This window comes from Convolutriloba macropyga, chromosome 3 (assembly GCF_964194025.1).
Source record: "Convolutriloba macropyga chromosome 3, txConMacr16.3, whole genome shotgun sequence".
Taxonomy (NCBI): Eukaryota; Metazoa; Xenacoelomorpha; order Acoela; family Convolutidae; genus Convolutriloba; species Convolutriloba macropyga.
Genome location: NC_134470.1, coordinates 33,337,925 through 33,357,691, shown reverse-complemented (window position 1 = coordinate 33,357,691; position 19,767 = coordinate 33,337,925). Strand labels below are relative to the sequence as shown.

Here is a 19,767-nt window from a genome sequence, read left to right as displayed (position 1 = left end):
TTTGATCGCCACAGGAAAAATGATTTGGTCTCGTTTGCTTTAAACCATTATAAATCTAAAGATGAGAGCAACATTTTCGATGAAGAGCAATACGAAAACGGAAGGCATTTCATTTATTTAATAATTTAATACCCCTCAAAACGCTATTTTCACTATCACGCAACCTGAGTCTTTATGATAAACTATAAATCTTAATCAATTGTATAGAGCAGAATTTGAGATTAAGACAATTTAGACATTTTTATCTACTATTTTAATACACCACAGATCTTGATTGTAGGTTAGTTAGAAGAACATTGATCTGCTTTTTGCAAAAGAATTCCCGAAAATTTTTTTGACACTTTCTGTAATTTGTTAGATTTTTGGGTTCCTAAAACAATTAGGAATGAAGTTGAGCTAATCAACATTGTATTTTCTCTCGAACAGAACTTGTCTGTAGTAATCTTTAAGCATTTCTAGTATCCGCCTCTACTATCAACCTTTGTCTTGGTAAACTATTTGATCGCCACAGGAAAAATGTTTTGGTCTCGTTTGCTTTAAACCATTATAAATATAAATCTAAAGAAGAGAGCAAAATTTTCAATGAAGAGCAATTCGAAAACTTTAGGCAATTTATTTAATTAATAACTCAATACCCCTCAAAATGCCATTTTCATTAGCACACAACCTTAGTCTTTTGATAAACTATTTGATCGCCACATTGCTAATTGTTTTGCTCTCGTTTGTCGTATTAAAAATTAAAAATCTAAATGAATCGTACAGAGCATAATTTGAGATGAGGACCTATTTAGGACAATTTAGACCTTTATATCTATAAACCGCAGAACTTGATTGTCGATTAGTTCACAATTTACAAAATAACCTCTGGCAGAGGTAACTCTCTGTTAGTTCTCTCAATTTAATCTTTAAATAACTATTATTTAGCTTCAACAAAAAGAAACTTAGAAACATCACCCAACATGCAGTCACGTTGTGATTATATTATCTACCAAAATTTGTTAGAATGTTGATGAAAGTTATAATTTGTAGCCACAAAGCACCCCACCCGACTCAAGCATGTTCGGAACCAATTATAGTCAAATACTTCTTTTGGTGGATTTTTTATGATTCTTTTGACTCAAGCTGGCAAAATGTTTTTGAATGAGAAATTTTGCGTTTAAATAAAGTATATTTAGTATAAAGTATATTGGAGACGTTCCTTTGCTAAGGACTATATCTGCTTCTGCGACTTGTGGTTCGTTGTATAGTCAATCAGTTCTGAAGTTGAACACGCGATTATTCGGTCAACTATTATAATGACTGTGAATGGCTGGTGGAACTCTGCAATTCTATTTAAAGCAAACATTCCAAATAACCTGTTAATCGAACTTCGTTTTGGAACCACGTCACTGATGGTTATTGCCATTTATTTGTCCATTTTGCTCAATAATTATCATATGTTTACGTGACTTTTTATTTTGTGCAAACACATTCAATTGATTTTTGGTTCATTTTTCGCCTCATTAAGTTACAATATAAATTGTGGTGAACATCATCTAATTAGAGTAGCCAGTTGAAGTCCCGGGAGTTTTTATAAGCTCTATGGCTCAGTTATGATACTTATTTGTATGCTTTGTTATTAATTTATCGTTTGAAAGCTGCGATGCTTTTCAAACTTGATTTAACTCGTCGTAATGATTTTATTTAGAAGAGTGAGAGCGAACCGTAGATAAAGATTTTTTTTTGTTTTTCCGCCTCTGTGACGCTGCTCTGTTTTCACGATTTTCTCAAAACCTCCTACGGCGATTCAAAACAAAATAACTTAACTCGATACAATGTAATTTACGTTTCTTTCTATCTGAAACTTTTCAAATTTTAAGTTGCGTATACGCGTAATTTATATCTATGTACTGACGGTGTTTAGTCAATAAAATACACCATGAACAAAAGAAAGTTACAAAGCTGAAAAAAGTGTGTGCCAAGTTTTGCGTGCTTTGAAAATGTTAATTCTTGATACACCATTGAACACGTAAAACTGGTACAAAAGTCAAAAAGCAGTAAACTATTTTCTTAGCCTCTGAAAAAAACTCATGGAGAGAGCTATGGTATTGTTCTGTATAATTCTGATGTAAAAAAAGCTTTAATAATTAAACTCAGACCAAAACAAACACCTCTCGAGTTATAAATTAACTAACTTAAGTCGCATTTTCTTATAATACTTCTATTGCCAATGACTTAGCAGTTTTTATCTCTGTTATTTTTTAGCTTTGAACTCCAATGATAATTTGGCGATAATTAAAATTCCTTTGTTTACATGATGAGATTTGAAAGTAGTTGATGTGAAGCATGGCAGCAGAACACGCGGTCGCTCGACCATTAGAGACCACAGAAGACCAGCGTGATCCGGGTGATGATTTGGGTGTGGATGCGAATGGGGAAGGATTGAGCAAGTTGCAGCTTCTCCGAAATCAGTTCAGATCTAAAATAGTCGAGGAGAAGGAACGCAAGCTGAGTCTGTTGAATAAGAAACAGCAAGCTACGAGTATGGGCAAACAGAACCGAAAGGTAGGCTGGTGCTTCCTAAACAGTCTGAAAAATTATTCTGCCTTACAAGTGCCAGTAGTTCCCGTGGCATCAATTTAATTAGATATTTTTATCTGATCTAAATTGTTACGTTTTTCCACCTTCTGTGCTATACCTGATGTGGTGACATCGTGTCGAATTTTTAACTTGTATACTTTTTTTATTAATAGCCGCGAAACGATAGCGGCTATTATTGGGGACATCGTGTTTTTTACAATTCAAAGAATTTGAATTGTATTGGGGCGGTGTCTTTTTTAAGACCTGTTCACACATTTTCAAGTCAATTTGGAGTAGGGATTTTGATCACGCCGAAACAGGAAGTGGAGCGAAAAAGCGAGTAGCTTTGCGAAGTGAATTTTTTTCAATCTGATTTTAAAGTAGAGCGTGTTTGAACAAAAAATCGCCTTCTTGCTAGTGGTTTTTTGTTCACTTGCGGCAATTTCACTTTGATTTTTACTATTTTTTCAATTTTTTTGGATTTTTTTTCTAAATGGTTATCCCAATCCATTCATAGTTTATTCTAGGCTTAGTTTATTGTTAGAATCAAATTTACATTTCTCGCTAGTGGTTTTTTGTTCTCGCTAGCGGCATTTTGACATTGATTTTCTGTTTTTTTTTTGTTTTTTGATCTGTTTTTTTAGAAATGGTTTTCCCAATTCAATCGTAGTCCTATCTAGGTCTAGTTTTTGTTTAGTCAATGAAAGTTTTTTGAATTTTGACATCAGGACTTGTACTGCTATGTATTTTTTAGTTCGTCATCTCCATCGATGATTCTTGCGACCTGACTTCTTGGAATCCACTTTTCCAGTTTCAGTGATTTCTACTGCTTTGTGTGTGGCGTCATTTCTTCTGCTTTTAGGTCAATTGCGTGACTTACCTCACTCAAAAAAATGACTTCTGAACTTGCTTAATGAACTTTTATGAACATTTACTAGTTAAAGGTCAATTGTGTGCATCTAAGTAGTGACAAAGGTATATGCCCTAATTCTTGAGAATTAGAGTGGAGTTTTGATTTCGAATATTAGTTTTGAAAAAGGCTACATTAGGGCTTCTTCCTTATAGAGCGTATATGTATAAAATGAGTCCAAATCTAGTCAGAATAAAATGACAATCCAAAAAGTCTAGTGGTCTATTGAAGGGCTGGTTGTCAATTTGTCTATCTTATTTCTTAAGTTGTTTCAATTCATGGAATTCCACAAGCGTCTGTCGCGGCTATCTTCCGGCATTCTGCCGGCTATGTTATTTAGTTCAAGTGAAGTGAGATATTCAATGGTCTACTTGGGGTATCGCCTACATAATTAGGTCCACAAAAATATTGAATTGTTCTCGATCCTATCAATCATAAATGTTCAGATAAATTTTTTTGCAAAGATCAGCTTGGTTATCAGAATTTTGGTCACTCAGAAGAAATGAAACAACTAGAAATTCGACAGGGATTATTTATATTTTTTTAACGGTTCAATGACTTCTGAGACGGCCCATTGATGTTGTATTTTGACCTGACTTACGATTGCCTTCACTCCGAATTATTTGTTCGAGGTTGGTATATCTATCTTCTGTTTCTGATTTCTATCTGTTGTGTTTTACTTCAGTCTCTAGTTTATACTCCCTGCTCATTGGGTGGAAAAAAATTTATGTAAAAGTTATCAATATGCCTACAGTGTATCAGGCAATCTCCCCTCTGATTGGGCGAGTATTTAAAACATAAAATAGTTAACTAAGGGCTCGTGCTCATAACATTTGCTGATCCCCGAATCAGATATATGCAATTTTTTGTGAGTTAAATCAATCGCATTCAGTCTTTCAAGCAACTGTCTTCAGAGGTGTATAAAAATCGAGTTTTTCATCAAAATTACTTAATTTTGGGAGATTTGTAGTGGCTGCAAAGTTTTTGCGTGTTTGAGATGCGGAAATTGTTTACTCATTGAGTTTTTTTTTAATGAAAATATCTCCACTTTTTTGAAGCATTTGTAGTAATAAAGGGTCTGGATGTCCTTCTGATCTAGACACAAAGACGGGGTGATTACGTTCTTGTGTAGATGAGAACAAGATGGCTCGCGCGAGACTGCGTAGCACAGAATGCTGCAAGATATGTCTTCTGTTTGTCAAAAACGTGTCTTTCATCGGAGACGAAAAGCTATTTTATCTGTCACTTTTTCGACGCTGAAACTTGGGCATTTCCTTGGTAGCAATTCTGTGAATCTTTTTTTATTTTGAAGAAACGAGTAATTGCTATAGAATGTTGATATAATTACACCAGATAACAAAGCAATTGGGTTTTAAATTTTTTAATGAAATGAAACATGTTTTCAGAAGCGTTAGTTTTACTTCAATCTTCAGATTTTACTCCTCGATTATTGGTGGGATAAAGTTTATGTAAAAGTTGTCAATATCCCTACAATGTATCAGGCGATCTCCCTTCTGATTGGGTGGGTAATTAAAACAAAATAGTCAACTAGGGGCTCGTATATGATCCCCGAATCATTTTTGTGCAATTCTTTTCTGAGTTAAATCAACCGTATTTAGTCTTTCAAGCAACTGTCTTCAGAGGTGTATAGAAATCGAGTTTTTCATCGATATTACTGAATATTGGGAGACATGTAGTGGCTGCAATTTTTTGCGTGCTTGAGAATCGGAATTTGTTTACTCACTGAGTTTTTAATGAAAGACTCATTTTTTTGAAGCAATTGTAGTAATAGAGGGTCTAGATGTCCTTCTGATCTAGACACAATGACGGTGTGATTACGGTGTGATTACGTTCTGGTGTACATGTGAACAAGACGGCTCGCGAGAGGCTGTGCGTAGCACAGAATGCTCCAAAATACATCTTCTGTTTGTCAAAAACTTGTCTTTCTTCGGAGACGAAAAGCTATTTTGTCTGTCTATTTCTCAAGGCTCAAACTTTTAATGAAATAAAACATGTTTAATGAAATTTTAATGAAATAAAACTTGTTTCCAGAAACATCAAGTTTTACAAGAGCACCAGTTTCGCTAACCAGTTTCTGTTTTGGTTATATTGGAAACGTGTTGAACGACATAAGTTTTTTTTTAATTTTTCATAGATCTTAAAATGTTAACTATGGGGAAGAGAAAGAACCCGTTGAAAGTTTAAAAAGTGTATTTCTATTTTTGTTGGCGTTGATTAAATTTTCACGTTCTTTTGTTTTTGTGTAATTACAAGTTTGTGTAATCCAATATATATCTTTAATTTTTATTATAATGGATCTGAAATGTTGTTATCGGAATTAAATTATTAAAATTCCCCTTTTTTTTATTTCCTTCAAAATTTTCAGACAACTCCCCTGTTTAACCCTGGGATAAAATTTATCATTTAAATAAAAATCAAACGTAGCTTCTAAGGGTTGCAAAATGTTTCTCTTTTTGCTGCGATGCGTAAACAAAAGCTGAGAATTTAGTTGGCAAAAATGGCCGCCCTCACCCTCGCATTTATATATTCCCCAGTGAGAAGAAAATGTTGGAACAATAGCTACAAATCTTCATCTTTGGACCCAGATAGATAAAGAGAAAACCTGCTGGTCTAGGGATTTTTTTGCAATCTGCACGCATTGTGTAATTATTGGAATGTTACCCTGAAGCTTTGATGAAAAACGAGCGTGTTCTTCAAAGATATTAATTTTACTTGTGCTCAACTTTTTTCAGCGTAAATGGTGTTTAGAGTTGTGCATTATTCAACTTACAGCTCATATTGTGTGTAAATTTTTATTATGTTGGCAGAGTTTTATAACTTCCATTTCTTTGTTTCACTGCGATTCTATGCCCAGCGTTATTCAATGACAACAATCCTCAGTGTCTATCTATTGTTTATCAAAAAATTTTAACGAGAAAGTCAAAATAGCATCAGATAAAGACTACAAAAAGAACAAATACAGTCAATTCAATTTTGTGAGGAAACGTTGTCGAAGCCTATAAATTGATAATCTAATCAACGATAAAATTAACTAGAATCAATTCAATTTTCTGTAAACGCCATTAATGTGGTATGTGGCTTTCCATTAAGGTGATCCATTTAGTCGGACAAAAACCTTAAAAATTGGAAAATGTCAAAAATTAAAAAAAATATGAAAACTTGTAAGATCAATGCCAAAAACCATTTTTTGAAGAATAAAGCAACGATGAAGACTACCTTCTAAATCACTTGAAATAGAATGTGGACTCTCTCATTGCTGATACTGCGCTAAGATGAGTTAAAAACAAGATTAAATGCGGCCACTCGGATAAAAAACCTTTATTTTTAAAACAAATTTTTAAACTGTAAGTCATAATAACCTTTAGCTTTCAACTTAGAATGTATATAGATCAATTGTTTGCCGCTTAGTGAGCCAATTGAAAATGGAATTAAGTCAAAGAACACAAAATAAAGAATACACGCTTCACTCAATAATTCACAAACATTTTCAAGCAACATTCAAAAATTTTAGAAAAAAAAACATGTTTTTATAAAAGTATAGCGCCCCGTTATTATCCAAATATTTTTTGAATTGTTGAATGCCACAGCTAGATCAAACTTCGTCTTGTTATTGCTGTATATCGAATAAACTAAAAGTATGTTCCAGATGTTATCTGAATTGCTAGTTTGACCAAAAATTGAGTATATCAATATCAAATTATGAGTTTTAGATACTTACTAAGATATAATATAGAAATACCATTTGGTAACAATTGAAAGCATCAGATAAGTTCTCTGTTTATTTTTCCGAGCAACAAAAACCATGGCCTATACTCAGAGAAGACAATACTTGTTCATTGGACTTCATTTGAATATAAATGGAACCTCTTTTCAATAATGCTTGAAATGAAACCTGAACTGCCTGTAATTGGGATGAAGAGATGAAAAAACATTTTAAGAGTGACAGACACAAGATACAATCCGAATCCTTTTGAATTGCAAAAGTCATCCATGAGACCTGAACTTGCCTTTGTATGGCTTCGCGGCTGTTAACAACCGCAATTGTTCCCAAAAAGTTTGTAATCTAATTTTTGGGAGAAGAAAATTATAATAAAGGAAGAATAAATGACACACTCCTATAAATATCCATTGAAAATGGCGAAATACCGCCAATATGTTTATTCCAGAAGAGATTCTCATGAACTGGAGGTAAAATAGCCTTTATCTAAGTAATTGGAGATTGTCATTGGTCAAGTTGGACAAAGTGAACCAAATAAGCATAATTGATGCCATTTTTCATGAAGGGGAAAAATGTTAATTTTGTTCTAAATTTGGTGAACATTTCAGCAAACTCAGTTGCTTCGGACAAATCGTCCACATCTTCAAACTTACAACCAACAAGACTATCGCCAACAATTTTTCATATTTTTTGCAAAGTTAACGAAAGATGTGAAGAAAGCAACGGAAGTTAGGCTAACGTTCACACCTCCTTTACACCTCGGAAAAAGCGGAATTATCAAAAAAAGTTTCAGAATCTTTTAGTTGGAAAATCTACGCTTGACAAGCATTCTGATGATACAACTCACAACTGTACGATAAAAAATATCGATCGGCGAAATTTGACCGAACGGTTGAAATATTGGTCGGCTGAACAGGAAAGATTTCTGCAGTACATGTGCCATTGAAATTAGATATTCACTAATTTGCGATGCTTCCTTTTTTAAGTTGGTTTGGTTTCCGGCAGCGCTGATTACTTTAACTTCTAATTTATTGAAATTAGATCTTCGACCGGTAACTAGTTTTTCATTTTTCTTAACTACAGAATTGATTAAAACTACATTGTTGATCAGTTGATGAATTTGTGTTAGAGGTTGCAGATCTTTCAGTTAATAGTTTGTCAATAATAAATCGAGTGTAATCGAAAGGAGACATTTTGTTTATTTAGTGATTTGCGCGACTGTAGTTTTTTCAATTTTCCGTGTTTTCTCATAGTTGGTTTTTTTCTATGATCTTTTAATACCGCGGGTTGATAATAGCTGCAAAGTTGTCGGCAAAGCGTAGCTATTTTGCGGTTCTATTGGATTAATAGCCGCACAGCGATAGCTGGGGCTATTATTGACCTTCTCTTGTTTTTTTTTACGACTCGATGAGGAGTATTGGTTTTCTCTCTTTTTTTACAGGAAGTAGCTTTGTTCACGCGGCTGTTTGACCTAAACTCGAAAAAGAGAAATGCTGTCATGGTGAACAGATTTTCGCTTAGCGAGAGACGTTTTTTGATGGTGCGCTGCGTTCAGTGAATGACCTTTTGACTTTGAAAAATCTTCTTTAGAGAACGGCTCATATAGATAACCGTTTTAGCCGGTTTCTCGTCCATTTGGTATTTGATTAATAGCCGCACAGCGATAGCTGGGACTATTATTGACCTTCTTTTGTTTTTTTACGACTCGAAGAGGAGTATTGGTTTTCTCTCACTCTTTTTTTTACAGGAAGTAGCTTTGTTCACGCGGCTTTTTGACCTAAACGCGAAAAAGAGAAATGCTGTCATGGTGAACAGATTATCGGTTAGCGAGAGACGTTTTTTGATCGTGCGCTGCGTTCAGTGAATTAACTTTTGACTTTGAAAAATGTTCTTGAGAGAACGGCTCATGTAGATAACCGTTTTAGCCGGTTTTTCGTCCATTTTGCTCAATTTTTTTTACTTGTAAAATGGTTTTTGGTTGAAGTTGTGTTTGATCGATGCTGCATTAACATATAACTTTATAAAATTGATACCACAAAGTTTTTGCGGAGCCTATTAATATTTTTCAAGTGTAAAATGGGCTCATTTTTCGCAGTTTTAAAGTTTTCGAATTTTTGAATATTTCCTTTTGTTTGAATCTTCGAGCGGTCTTTTTTCTGAATAATCAATGTATATAGGAACATTCGTTTGGCAGTTTTTGCATTGAACAACTCTTCTGAATGTGACTTCTTTTTCTTTTATCAAATTGTATACATAGTAATCCGTTTTTTGCATATATGTCCAATTTTTTATCTGTTTTTATTTTGGCTTTACTTTGTAGAAAAAGTTTTATGTGCCCAGCAAATGGTTTTATTTCCTTTTATTGATAACTGATTTGTTTTTTGACGTCTAATCTTTGAAATTCTAGGGAAATTTGTTTCTTGATTACAATTTTAATATATTTTTATATATAATTTTAATAATTTGACTTTTTTGCAAAGTATTTCAGTTAAGCGAATCCCTATAAAGTTTTCTCATTTTTTTTATTTCAACAGAAGCATGGCTGTGTAATGTTTTTGAGCTATGATAGCTAAATAAATATATGTGCTTAATTTTGAATCAGTTATATTTTGAGTGTTTTTAAAACAGAGTGTAAAAGTCAATGCCGCATGTGAATACTGTGTTTAGGTCAAACGGCTAAACTAATCGAAAAGCAGAGAAGAGAGCGTGATTTAGGATCGCATCATTGAAAAGTGTTGTATGCTTTAAAGGCGAGAAGAGTAATTGTGAAAAAGATTTTGCTAATAGAGCGAAATTTTTTGATCTTATGCGGCTTTCTGAAGTTCTTATTTCGTATTTATTCCAACTTTTCAATCAAAGGTGTTTCTCACAATTGTCTAATCTAGTAGTAGTGTGGTTGAAAGCACTTTTGACACTCCGAACCAAATATTACGCTTTTATATTCAATGTTCACCTATTTTAACCATTTTGCATATTTTAAGCTTTTCTAGCATTTTTTGGATTCATTTTGATTTTGTTATAATCTTTACAGAGTTGTGTGGTTGAAACTAGTTGTTGTGACAGTTTTGTTGTCATTCGTTTTGATTGATATTTTTTTATTTTCGAGGAACATAGGCTAAATTGGAGCATATTTTTGTCGATTCTTGTATGTTTTTATGGTTTTGGACTTTCTTCTGACTTTACGCTTCCTGTTCTAATTTTTCTCTATCAATTCTAATTTGAGAGTTACTTTTTTAGGTTTTGCTACTATAAATGGACTCTTCAAATCTATCCATGGCAATTTTCTCAAACATAAATTACTTAACTTTTTTTAAACTTTTTAATCTTTTCAGTTTCCAACGGTTAGTTGATTTTTCTCTCCCTCGTTTTGGACGAGTGACTGATCTGTTTTTTTTTGCTTTTATACTTTTATTTTTGTTAATTACTTCTAAGTCAAAATTTGGTTGGGTGACTGATTTACGAGAGAATGTAATTAACATTTTCTCAAATTAATGGTTCGGAAATTGCCCTTAGCGTTTGCAGTTTTTTTTTAGAGAATTCTCCTTTGCGGTTTTGTCCGCCATCTCCTTTTCGTTTTGGAGTTTCTTTTTGATCCCATTTTATTGGGTCTTCTGTCAATGGTTAATATTTTGTTGCATACTCTCTGGATTACAGGTTCCTTTACCAATAATTTTTTCTTGAGTTGCCACAGAAGTTTAATTTTATCAGGTGGTATATCAGGTTTTGTCAGATTCTTTTCTCATGTTTTTCCTGTTGTTTCAAAATGCTTAGTATAACTATATGGAGTATGCATTAGGGCAGTAAGGATAGTCACTTTTCTACCTCGATTCTGTTCCGGAATTCTTCCCGCTATGTTTTTTTTTTATTTCGTCGCGATTTTTGTTACGACCATATGACGTCACAACCACTTCAAATATGCTGTTTGTTCATTCGTTCATGCAATTTCAACTGAAGTGCGTATGTGACGTCATTTTTCGCTTTTAGTGGAGCGAGTTTTTTGTTCATTCCCGTGATTAAATTTTTGGTCACACTTGACCTCACTCATAAAAAAGGCTTCCTCACTTTGAAATTGACTCTAATTTACTTTAATTCAAATAGATAAGGTCAAATGGGCGTGTGTCACACTAAATGAAGGTTATTTGAGAGCAGATAATAGAGGCAGCAAAAACTTATACAGATTTTTAATCAAAGTATAACATATCAGCCTTCAATGAAAAGGCGAACTTTTTTGGTCTGTCTTTTTTACTAATTTTTTTTAGCTTTCGTGTCGTTTTTTCACTGTTTTTCTGCTCCCATATAAAAGAAATTTTTGAAGACCTCTGTCAAAGTTTTCACTCAGATTTTGTGCGAATCCGCGAACACAAATTGTAACAATTGAAAGTGGCACGAGTCATGTGCCTCTTACATTTGTCTTCACGAAAAAATCGGTACAAAATTTTTTTCAAACTTTTACAAATGCTTAATAGTCGCCGTCAGACTTTCAATGCTATAATTTAGGCGCTCTCTTGTTAACGACTCGAAGAGGAGTATTGCAAAAGTGCATTTTTCCGACTCGAAGAAGAGCATTGGTGGAGCGTCTTTGTTTGATCGGTAATTTTTTGGAGTGTATTTAAAGCGGTATGTAAAAGTCAATGCCTCACGGGAAAACTAAATGTTCAGGTCAAACGGCTGAACGAGATGAAGAGCAGAGAGAATATTTTTCGTTCATATCACGCTTTTGAGAGAGCGAGAAGAGTAGGTATGAAAAAATTTTCGCTAAGCGAGCAAAATATTCTGATCAAGTGCGTCTTTTTTGGAAGCTTTACTTCCTTTAGTTTATATGGTTTTTCTTAACGAAAGTAACAAATAGCTATACGTTTGGGAGCTTTTTGATCATCTCAATCATATGTGAGTTTATATATGGAATCTTTCGCTATTTTTGTGATTTTGCGGTTTTAGACGCTTTTTTAGTGGTTTTTGTCCTCTTTTTTCATGTTTTCAGCATCTGGAGTTACTTTTTAAGTTGAAATGAGCTTCTACGTTGGTTTTTTTGTGTTCTTTTGATTCTGGCATTATTGAATCAAGTTTATTTTAAGAAATTTAAATAGTCTATTTTTAAAGATTTTTCGGCTAATTTTCCTGTTTTTGAAGTTTTGTGCCTTATTCTTCCGTTTTTTCCGCCTTTCACTATGCTTGTTTTGTTTCTAACGGTTTAGTTAGAGTTTTAGTTATTTAGTGGAAACATTTAAATGTTTCATAGCATATAATTTTTTTTGATCATATCTGCAGTTTTTGTAGAAATGATTTAAAAAAATTGATCATTTTGCAGTTTTTGTATTTTTTTTGTTCTTGCCCCCGCTTTATTTGTTCTACAATGCGGTTGGGTGTTGCCTATGTACTCAATAAATCAGCAGGAATTATTTCGTAAGGCGTGTTGAGAACAGTCGTTAAGACTTTGCAGTTTTCAGGTAATATTATTAAACAAAAAAGATTTTTTTAAAGTTTCGTTTTTTACTAATTTTTGCTTGTGTTTTCTCCCTTTTCGAGATATCTCTTCGGTTATATTTAACCCATCGATAGTCATTTTTGAAGTAATCTAAAATATAGCAGACAATTTATTATATAGAATGCTCCTGCATTCGCAACTTTTACAAAATTTTTCAAAATATTTTAAATTGCCTTTTCCCTGATATTTATTTTTACCCCAGTTGTTGTTTCACATTGAAAAGTATAATAAAGTTAGTAGGTTTGTCAAAGAGTGCTTGGTTATCTAGCGTATGTTGTTCTTTTTTCTTCGATTCGATTCCGGAGTGTTCCGGCTGTGTTTCGATTTTAATTATACTCGAATGAATTTGAAGCAGGAAATGAAAAGCGTGAAGAATTTTGGAGTTTTTTAGGTGCAGAACAAAACTTAGTAGTAGAGCGAAACGAGTGATTTTTTGTTCATACCGCTCTGCTTGAGAGATTGAAGTGCGAAAAATTGTTGTAAACAATTTTTTTGGTCACGTGCGGCTTAAAAAAAAACGAGTTTATTTTGCAATTTTTTTTATTTCTTTGGGAGGTTGATTTATGCTATTGTGTTGATTTCTTTGTTGTGTTGGTAGTGGTGTGAGGATTTCGGGTAATTAATATGAGTTTTTGCTAGTGGGAGGTTATGCTGATTTTTAGCCGAATTTTAGCGCGGTTTCTGCTATTGTATTGAATTGTTTTGTTGCTTCAAGTGGAATTTGAAGGGACGTTTATTACTTCAGGAGTTTTTAAACACCAAGTGCTTACAGCTTTATTAAAATAAAACGTTCTTTGTTGTCAAAAATGACAAGAAATACAGAAAATTGACAAGAAATACAATTATGATTTGTTTTCATTTTTTTTATTACTCTACTTACTCAACGAGTTTTTTCGCTTTACGTGCCTTTACTAATATTAATAATTATTTTCCCCAGTTTTTTAATTGAAGTTGTTTTTAAATGCTTTTAGTATTCTTCATTTTATTTCGCAGAATTCGGGGATTTATGTGGTTCAACTATGTTGCTCTTTAGAGTGCCTTTTTATTGAGTTGATTTTATTTTGATATGTTTTCGTTGAATATAGTTGAGTAAAATAAAGCGAATATTGGCCGATTTTCCTTTTTTTCGTATTTTTGCTTATTTCTTCTGAGTTTGTGCTTTTCGCTATTTTATCTTTATTTTAGAGCTATTATATAGAATGATGCTCCTAAAATGTGGCACTGGAAATTAAACAGGAGACTTTGACAACGAAAAAATGAATTTGGTTTTGCTCTGTTTTGGTTTTTTGCTTTTCCAGTGTTGTGTAAATTCCTAGGGTGGGAATGCCTTACGGTAAGCAGTAATAACAATTGTTAAAACCATTGTTGAGAAGTAGCATCTTATCGATTTTTGGATAATTGGCAGCTAAGTTTTGTGGAAATTTTGTAGAGATTATTTTTAAATTGTCCTTCATTTCCTTTCCCTAACACTTGTCTTCTCTACTTGGATTTTTTTGTTGGTTATACTGTCAGCTGGTAGTCTTTTGTTCAATGACAGCTCAACGAGTTGCATGGTCTCTTGCCATTAGTTGTTTTGAAGTCGCAGCTTATAATTAAATTTTTAGCAGACGCGCTATCGGCTTTTCTGATGAGATAGTGTTCCACTGTTGATTTTCCTGTTATTGTTTCAGAATGATTACTATTATTAAGTAGGATTTCTTTGTCAGTTATTTTGATCAACTTTTTCCGTCGAGTCGTTTCCAGAATGCTTCCGGCTATTTTTTTAAATTCGCTTTGCCGTTTGATCACGTCATAGTTTTCTTTTTACATAAGTCGCTTTACACGATTTTTACGCTTGACTCGTGACTTACCTTACTCACTGTTCAACTGAATGGATTTTTATATTCTCATTGAATTACGCAATTCTCATTGAATTACGCATTGAATTACGCAATGTAGTTAATACGGTCAATGCTGAATGAGCAAAATCAAAAGAAACCGTATAAACCGATAAAACCCGGTCATTATAATAATAATAAGGGATTTTTTAAGGTAATGTCAATGTAATTAAGGTAATTCTAAGGCAAGCTAGAGTGAAATTCAAGGTTTTTTTAAGGTAGTGAGGCCTTAACTTTTAAGGCAAAGTTGAGGTAAAGTTAAGGTTATTTAAGTTGATTTAACGAAAGGCAAATCTACCTTAACAGTTAAGGTGAGTTTATATGTTTTTAACGTAAAATTACCTTAACTTTATTTAGTCTGTAATTCATAGTGCATTATGTTATAAAATACATTATCCGAGTGATTGCTAGCTGACATTAGTATTAAGCTTAAAAGTTTTAAATTTAGAATTTAAATTAAGTATAGTTTTAGAATCTAACTGAAACTGCACGTGAAATTAGAACCTTTTTTGACACTGAACAAAAAACAGAACAAAAATTCGCTCAATTTCTATCTTCTTTTTCTATTTTGTTTCAATATATATGTGCGTCTACGGCGGCTATTTTCCGTCAATTTGCCGGCTGTGTTTTTCTATTTAGTTTATGTCGTTGTAGTTTATCTCAAATGAATTTTGTAACAATTATTTTAGTCCTGCTGTGGTTCATACTTTTGACCGGTGTATCTCTATAAATTTTAGATTAAATCCATTAATACGTCCTTTTACACTTACTCCATTGTTCATCATTTGTGGGTTATTTTTGGCAAAGTTTGGGGCCGTGAACCATTGGGGGTGTATACTGAAGTAAAAGTTTCGGAAAATAGTTCACTTTACATGTTTGTTTGTTTGTTTTTTTACACTCTGCACGAAGTGACACAAATATTTGGGGCCTTTGACTACTTTATACTGTCAAGTGAATTTCCAAGTGCCCCTGCTAAGTGTTTTAATTAGTACTCGACTAGTATCCACAAAATTATCTTAAAAATTTGTGCCTATTGTCTACAGTTTATTTTAGTCAAATCGTTCTTTCTACTAATATCCTACGCCCTGACTTATCCACCTCTCCAAATGACTTTCAACACATATTTTGGGTCACTTTAGGTGGCTTCAAACCCTTTCAATGAAGGGCTCCTATATAAAGACGACTGTTAATAATAAAGTATCGCGATCAAAATAAAATAAATAAAACTACGAAAAAAAACATTGGACTTTCTTGAAAAGGTTTAATAGATTTAATCGGCTACTCCATCAACTGAATTGTTTATCATTTGCTATCTAATTTTACAGCACGTAAGTTAATATCGGCAATCAGCTGGCTATTTTACTAACTTAGCGACAGTTTTTAGTGGCATTTTGTAGACTAATCTTGAATGAAATGAGGTCGTTTGGATTTGAAGGTCACGATCAATGGAGTTGTGCAAGAGTTTTCTCCGGATACCAAGCAAGAGCGGCACATGTACGACACCCGACAAGACAAAGAAGGAAGCAATGTTTACAAAGAGAGCGTTAAATCCCCTGGATTGGGCCAAAGAATGCAAACTGACCTGGCAAAATTTGGAGTTAATGGACCTACGCAGAAAGAATTGGAGGTCAGACGTCGACAGGCTATCCTAGACAGTCTACATAAGAAAGAAACAGAGAAAAAGAAGATCCAAAACTCTCCAGCTTTCAAAACCTCAAAAGGGACCATTAAGATGGGATACAAAGGTCATCTTCCCCCAATTCCTGGTAGTGTGAAAAACTCAAATTCGAAAGGCGACTTCGAATCAGTTACGGGAAACACGTTTAGGGAACAAAAAAGGACAAGTAACCTTGAGAATGAAGAGAACTACGAGTCAGAAAATAATACGAGTATGACAAGTAACAACCCCTTTATGAGCAAACCTGCAATTATCAAGAGGAAAGCTTTGCCAGGTGTGAAAAAGCAACCTGTTCATGCAGCTGGTGGCGGAGGTGTGACGTCAGAAGATTCGGAGATAACAAGTGATTACAATACTTCAGATAAGGAAAATTCTCAACAAATGCAGTTGTCGCACAGACGGGAAGCTAGTCAAATTCAAACGATCGCGGAGACAGAAAATAACCAATCAGCTGAGCGGCAGCCGTTGAGAGAGAGTCATTCAAGTAATAATGACAGTGCAGGAACCAGAACTTTGGCTTCAACTCGGTCGAACGAACAACTTGTTACGACAAATGGTCCAGGCCTCGATTCTTTTGCCCCCGAGGCTGTTTCACTGAAAGTTTCTGCCTTATCAAAAGCTGACAATGTTACCCCGCGACAACAAGTTGCAAGCTCTCAGAGCCAGAGACCCAGATCAGTTACAGCCCGTGACGTCATTGAAATCACTTCTGCAAAGAGGCGAACTGTCCAAAATTTAAATGAGTCTGTAAACAATGCTGAAGAGTTTTCGATTGATAACGGTATAAAACTATCGCATAATGTAGTCATTTCAGACACAATAACTGACTTGGAGAGCGGCTTGCAGGTAGAAAGCCAAGAAAAACAACGCCTCGAAGCACTGCAACGGCTGAACAAAAAGACTAACGATGAAAGAGCTCGTTCGGCTAAGCGATTGGCTGAAACATTAGCCAATCAGCGACAAGAACAAGACTATGATGCCTCTGTTGTACAAGAAAACGATGAGGCCAATTTAGCCCTTGGCGCTGAAATTGAGGATAACGTAATGGGAATGAGCGATACAGAAATTTCGGGTCAAGCGATGACATTGCGTGACCGCAATGACGGGCTTTCATCTTCTGTTCGACGATTGGATAGCCATAGGTCAAACTTCAACACTAAAAGGACACTTAACAGTGGAATAAAAAGCGCAGTTGGAGAAACAAAAAGTCTGAACCCTTCTATAAGATTGGACAACACAGTGGGTGCTAATTCCAGCCAATCAAATGCAGGCACCGGTGATGTTAAAGGTGCAATACATGAAATGAGGCAACGTGAGAAAAATTTAATCCAAGCTATTAAAAAGCAGCAAGAAGAATTAGAATTGGTTAGAAAGCAACGCTACAGACAAGAGCGAATTTTCAAGTCCTCGCATCACAGACGGGCCGAAAAGTTCCGAAGCGAATCTGAGAGTAGCCGAGTTCTATCTACCGAAGAGGCAAGCCAGTCCGATGTTATACATACGAATGGTGCCGTTGGAATGGCTAACACCCCTACAAACTACCAGCGCGAGTCTTCACCTAAAAAGAAATCAAACAAAGTTCGACTACCTCCAAAGCGACCTCTAGACATAAAAGAAGACCCTTATTATGCGCAGATAGCAGAGAAGTCAAACCCGAAGGCAATTGAAATGGTGAAATGTGAGCACTGCGGTCGTAGTTTTGCACCCGAGCGGCTGACGAAACACGTAGAGATCTGCCAAAATTTACAGGCTAAGAAGAGAACTGAGTATGACGCGTCCAAACATAGGTTACAGGGGACGGGAGCTGAAAGTTACCAGAACGAGGACACATCATCTCATTACCAGGTATCTTATATTATGAGGAATTTCATTCCTTCCATGATTGGAAGGAATATTTGAATGCTAAAAATGATGCTATAATTCTATGGGATTAGCCCCCTTAATGTAGTATTTCTCCTGATTGAATTTTATTGAAAGAATTGGAAAGGGTAAAAAACAGTGGGTTGAATAAAAGGCTTTGAACCCCCATTTTACTCCGAAGATACTAGATGTAAAACAATAATAATAATAATAATATAGAAAGCACCACTTAATAATGTATATTGACCTCTGGTTATTTTTATTCCAATGTTACAATTTTCTATTAAATTGTTATCATATATATTTTTTGTGCCAGCATTAGTGTTTGAACGATGATTATGTGAGCATCGTAGCACTCAGTATTTAAGGAAGAGTTCTATTAGCTTACAACAGTGATGTGCATCTGTGCATTAATTTTTATCGAAATCTTTCGATATTTGGACAGAGCCATCGGACCTTTAAACATCGAACTCAAATGTAATGTTATCACTGAATTGGTGTGATTCTCTGAAACCTTCAAACACCATGGTTTTTTTTACTTGAAGGACATTAGGAGGAGTCAAATGAACAAATTAAAGAATTATAAAATGTGCTTATGGGAGAATCAGGTTTTAATCAAGAAGGACATAAGCAGAGAACTGTTCTCGAGCATTATATTTTGTCTCAACTCATGAATAAAATGCTACCGTTTTGTGATCATTCTTACTTTAATGTGATTAGTCACTCGCTACATGTTTGAAAAGAAACTTTATTTCTTAGATGCACAATCCAAACAGTACCAGTAATCTACACGCAAACCATCAACAGAACACTGCCCACCACAACCCCGCTGCCTCAACTACGGGTCACAACTCGAACCCTTCTCAGATGGTGAAGTGTCCTACCTGTGGGAAGCACTACCCCTTCCACAGTGCAGAGAGGCACATGCCAGTGTGCCGGAAGAACAGACAGGACAAAAATGACGTCATCGCTGGGAATTCTGATCAACAAAGTAGTTCACATAGCACAGGAGGAATTCAAAGCAATGTTTATGTCAGCCGTGTTTGAAACTTGAATTCATAAAAACTACATTAATATGCAATACTGTGCATTTTTCAGTCTTATTAAGTGGATTCTTAAAGAAATGATTTTTGAGAAATTTTCAGAAATTTTTGATCAAATCTCCAAAAGCATTAGACAGGGGTCTTTAATCGAATCCACGGAAATAGTACAGCTTTTTCAAAGGGTTTCCTTTTGACATGGCGTTGCATAACACAGCAAAATAAGATTTGTTCCTTGCTGGTTAGTGAAACTGAATTTTAATTGTTGGTTTATGTGGAAAGCTTAAACTTTTTTGGCAAAAGGGGGAAATTTGGAGAATTAAAATCAACCAGGAGTTACTTAGAGAGTTGTTGCATTTGGGAAAATTTTTATGTAAATAAGCATTTTTTGGGCAAGGAAACCCATGCCTAAAAATTCAGGACAAAAATTTCCTGCAATATATACCATATTTGCTTCATGCTAGATTTTTGTCTCCAATTAGAAAGAAAATTAATTTTCCGTTTGGCTAAATGCCATTCAACATTATACATAACCAAAGATGCCAAAACTTAAATCTACAAAATAAGATTGACCTTTATCCGCGCTCTGATTGCGCTTGAGTTATATTTGTAATTATTA

The 19,767-nt window shown here is 34.4% G+C and overlaps 1 protein-coding gene across 1 annotated transcript; it reads left to right on the top strand.

Annotated features, from left to right (window-relative positions):
* The first annotated feature begins 1,942 nt into the window (after positions 1-1,942).
* LOC142336157 (uncharacterized) lies at positions 1,943-19,268 on the top strand. Its single transcript, XM_075384758.1, has 3 exons — positions 1,943-2,544; positions 16,006-18,093; positions 18,868-19,268. The coding sequence occupies exons 1-3, from the start codon at positions 2,326-2,328 to the stop codon at positions 19,153-19,155; spliced, it is 2,595 nt and encodes an 864-aa protein (XP_075240873.1). The 5' UTR covers positions 1,943-2,325; the 3' UTR covers positions 19,156-19,268.
* The last annotated feature ends 499 nt before the right edge of the window (positions 19,269-19,767 follow it).